Source organism: Aphanomyces astaci, assembly GCF_000520075.1.
Source record: "Aphanomyces astaci strain APO3 unplaced genomic scaffold supercont1.63, whole genome shotgun sequence".
Lineage (NCBI taxonomy): Eukaryota > Oomycota > Saprolegniomycetes > Saprolegniales > Verrucalvaceae > Aphanomyces > Aphanomyces astaci.
Genome location: NW_009798326.1, coordinates 236,576 through 239,894, shown reverse-complemented (window position 1 = coordinate 239,894; position 3,319 = coordinate 236,576). Strand labels below are relative to the sequence as shown.

The window sequence follows — 3,319 nt, the reverse complement described above, 5'->3', positions numbered from 1 at the left end:
GCGCCACCTCACCAAGTCAATGCCGACACGCAGCTAACAAACGTCAGTATTCGTATGCTGCCACTGAACACGACGGCTTACCTCCAACCACAGGATGCTGGGATCATAGCATCCTTCAAGGCCAAAGTGAAGCAGCGGCAGTTGCAAAACGCACTTGAACAAATCGACGCTGTCATGTCTGGCCGACAAGACGGCCTGTACGAAGTCCCTCTCGTTGAGGCGATGGGCTGGGCTCAGGATGCCTGGCGGTCTATAGAGCAATCGACTGTGAGAAACTGCTGGAGACGCACTGGAATACTCACCTCTGACTCCGAGTCGTCCAGCGCCTAAATGACTGCATAAATAGTTGGTCCAGACAGCGAGATAATAACCTGTAAGAGTTAATATACTGTGTAAATTGCATAATTTGCCCCGTTTCGTTTAAGGGGGGAGATCAGTAGAATAACGATATGAATAATGTCTACTGCTACTACCTGGTACTGTACAAGAAGTACTTAATAACGTTAGTAGCAACATACGTACCGGTACAGTAGTCCTGTCCGAGACGCTTACTAATCGTCGTTCTACTACTATGCTGTTGAGCAGCAACTAATCGCCGTTCTACTACTAGGCTGTTGAGCAGCAGTGATGTCTATTCTGATCTAAGTCGTTTGGTCGGGGTCGACGTCCTTGTCATCGTCGCCAAACATCTTGCCCGCTGGCCACGTTCTCTCGTACTTCTCTGTTTCCACGGCGGCATGCTGTTCGTCGTCCATGATGCTGTCCAACATTGGAATGTCCTCGACATGGAGCGCCGGCGACGGCGTCGGCGCCATCAACAAGGCCATGTGCCGCGTCACCAGATCAACATCAATGCTCCCGCCAAAGTCTTACATGGCGGCCGAAGGCTCGCCCGTCCGTGCCGTAGCTTCCATCTTCACCACATCTTCCCCAAATGCACTGAAATCTTCGCTCCCACGGCGATGAAGCGGCATCTGCTGTGGCTCCATGACACTGCCGTGGACTCGGCAGTGTCCGTTGTGTGAGTGTTGTTCTGTTTGGGTTTCGTTGGCGGCTCCACCAGGACGAACGTATGATCAAAGAACGAGTTGGCATCTTGTCCTTCGACTTCTTCGTTCTCGTCAACATGGATGACCGGGGCGGCAACAGATTGAACTTTACGCTTGTATCTTCGTTGCCTTGCCTTTTGTCCTCTGCTTGTCCTTGGGGGAGGCTTTGCTTAGCGTGGCCGCAACTGTACTACAGTACCACAGGTACTTGGCTTGTGCCAAAGTCTTGGTTATTGTTACTCCGAATGTGTTTTCAACCAATAGCAAGCTGTATATGTTATATGTGAGTGATATGTTGCTCAACCGACAACAATCAGATTGCCTATAAAATATCTGACCAATCAAAATTCAAAAAATTGTCGGTTATCCAATCATCGGCTCCAAATTTGTCGGTTTGATGTCGGATGCCACCTATATGTCCATTTTCGGAATTGGCGAAAAAAGTGGATATCTGTAAACTGGCACTCTACGTAATGCACACCACAGGCGCTCAGCAACGGAGACTACAGTTCTGTACTAACGTTAACCTCAGCTTACCCGGGTCCTAAAATGAAAGGAATGGAACAGGTTATCCGGACCATGTGTTGGAACTGTAGTCCCATCAAATATTCTTTAAATACTTAACCTTGTAACATTAAGGAGATTTCGCAATCATCGGTTATTTGTTCGCGTTCAGCTCAGGCAACGACAACGGCAGCGGCAACGACAGATATTTTATGATTTCGCAACAGCATATTTCCATCGAAATTTACGAATAAATTATCCGGATATTGGATCAGCTTGGGCACACGTCGAAACGAACGAGACAGCACTGGTGGTGTTAGTCATGCGAGGCTGCAGAAAACAAAGCCACGTCAACAGCAGCGTCGACTGTTGTTGCTACTACTGTGGAAGCTATTGAGTAGTTGGATTGAACGTCCCGTTGTCCCCAACGTTCGTTTAGGCCTTGTTACGTTAAATGACACCGACTCGACCGAGTACTTTCGTTTTGACGTCGCCGGTGTCCGATCATTGGCGGTGCTGCTCCGCTTACCTGGCGTCGTGGTCACGCCAAGCCGAGACCGTTGTAATGCTGTAGAAGCGTTGTGTATTCTGCTGCGCCGCCTCGCATATCCGACGAAGTACCACGTCATGATCGCAATGTTTGGTCGATCCAGGGAGCAATAGTGTCGAATTTTCAACTACGTTGTGGAAACCCTCCACAACCAATAGTCCGCGTTGTTGTTTTTTGCACGTCGCGTTGTCTAAAAGCGCATCCAGCAGTATGCTCAGTGTGTTCACATCAAAGGTGCTCCGTTGGCAAATGTTTTTGCTTTCCCTGATGGGACAAAGCTCGAAACATGCCGCATCGTGGCCTCATCGACGCTACTCCCAGTCGCCACAAGCGCACAAGGCCCATTGGCGCAACCCAATCTTCAAAAATTACTGTACAGTGGACACAAGCGTCGGCACTGTTTGAACTACCAAGCTCTTTCTGCTCCGGACGGTTTGTGCATTCATTTTTGGGGGGCACTGGAGGGCAGCCGCCATGATACAACAATGCTGCGTTGCAGCAATTTGCTCGAATACTTCGACGCAAACGCCGACATTTTTGAAGGTTCAATACCTTTAAGCCGCAGCAAAAAGTCATGCTGAGCGCCGTTGGGAAGTAGTTGCGGTATCTATGCTGCTCACCAACTGCCATTGCTGCTACAACAATGGCAACAAAATATCAACCTTATTTGGCTTATCACCGCCAAAGTTAGAAGAGTATCTCGAGTAATCAAACTTGTCATGGAAATTATATTTTGTTAAGTTTGGCCAAGTTCAAAACCTTTTCGTTTTCCAATCTGGCAAGTTCTAAGCGTGCTTCTCGCTCTGCTTGGCGATCCTGCATCTCTTTTTCAAACTTGAATTTCTTGAATTCAAGCTGCTTTTCAGATTCTACGCGCAGCATGTCGACCAAATATTCCATTTCCTAAGTTAAATGAGTGAGCAATAGTATATACATTGCCTTTGAGTACAAATGTAAAATATACAAAATAGTAATATTTGCCTTAGAGTAGAAATGTAAAATATACAACATAGTAGCTACCTGCTTCTTCGATGGCGTGGATTTGGAGGGCCCCAGTTCTTCAACTTTGCGCTTTCCAATGGTTTTCATCGCTTCGTGCCGTACATGGTGGTCGTTTAAGTCCTTGGACTTAAGTTTGTTGCTGACGCCGCAATTGATGCCTTGGCCGGCTTTTCCTCCGTCTCTTGCATTCGAAGCAGGAAGTCATCAAGCAACT

General features: G+C 47.7%; 1 protein-coding gene across 1 annotated transcript in view; it reads left to right on the top strand.

The window, feature by feature from the left end:
* Window positions 1–1,025, top strand: part of H257_14853 (hypothetical protein) — a gene marked incomplete at both ends in the record, with an annotated part of 2,035 nt that extends 1,010 nt beyond the window's left edge. Inside the window, one exon of the mRNA XM_009842754.1 lies at window positions 611–1,025. Coding sequence (XP_009841056.1) covers window positions 611–1,025 — 415 coding nt within the window. The remainder of the gene's footprint in view (window positions 1–610) is intronic.
* Window positions 1,026–3,319: the final 2,294 nt, after the last annotated feature.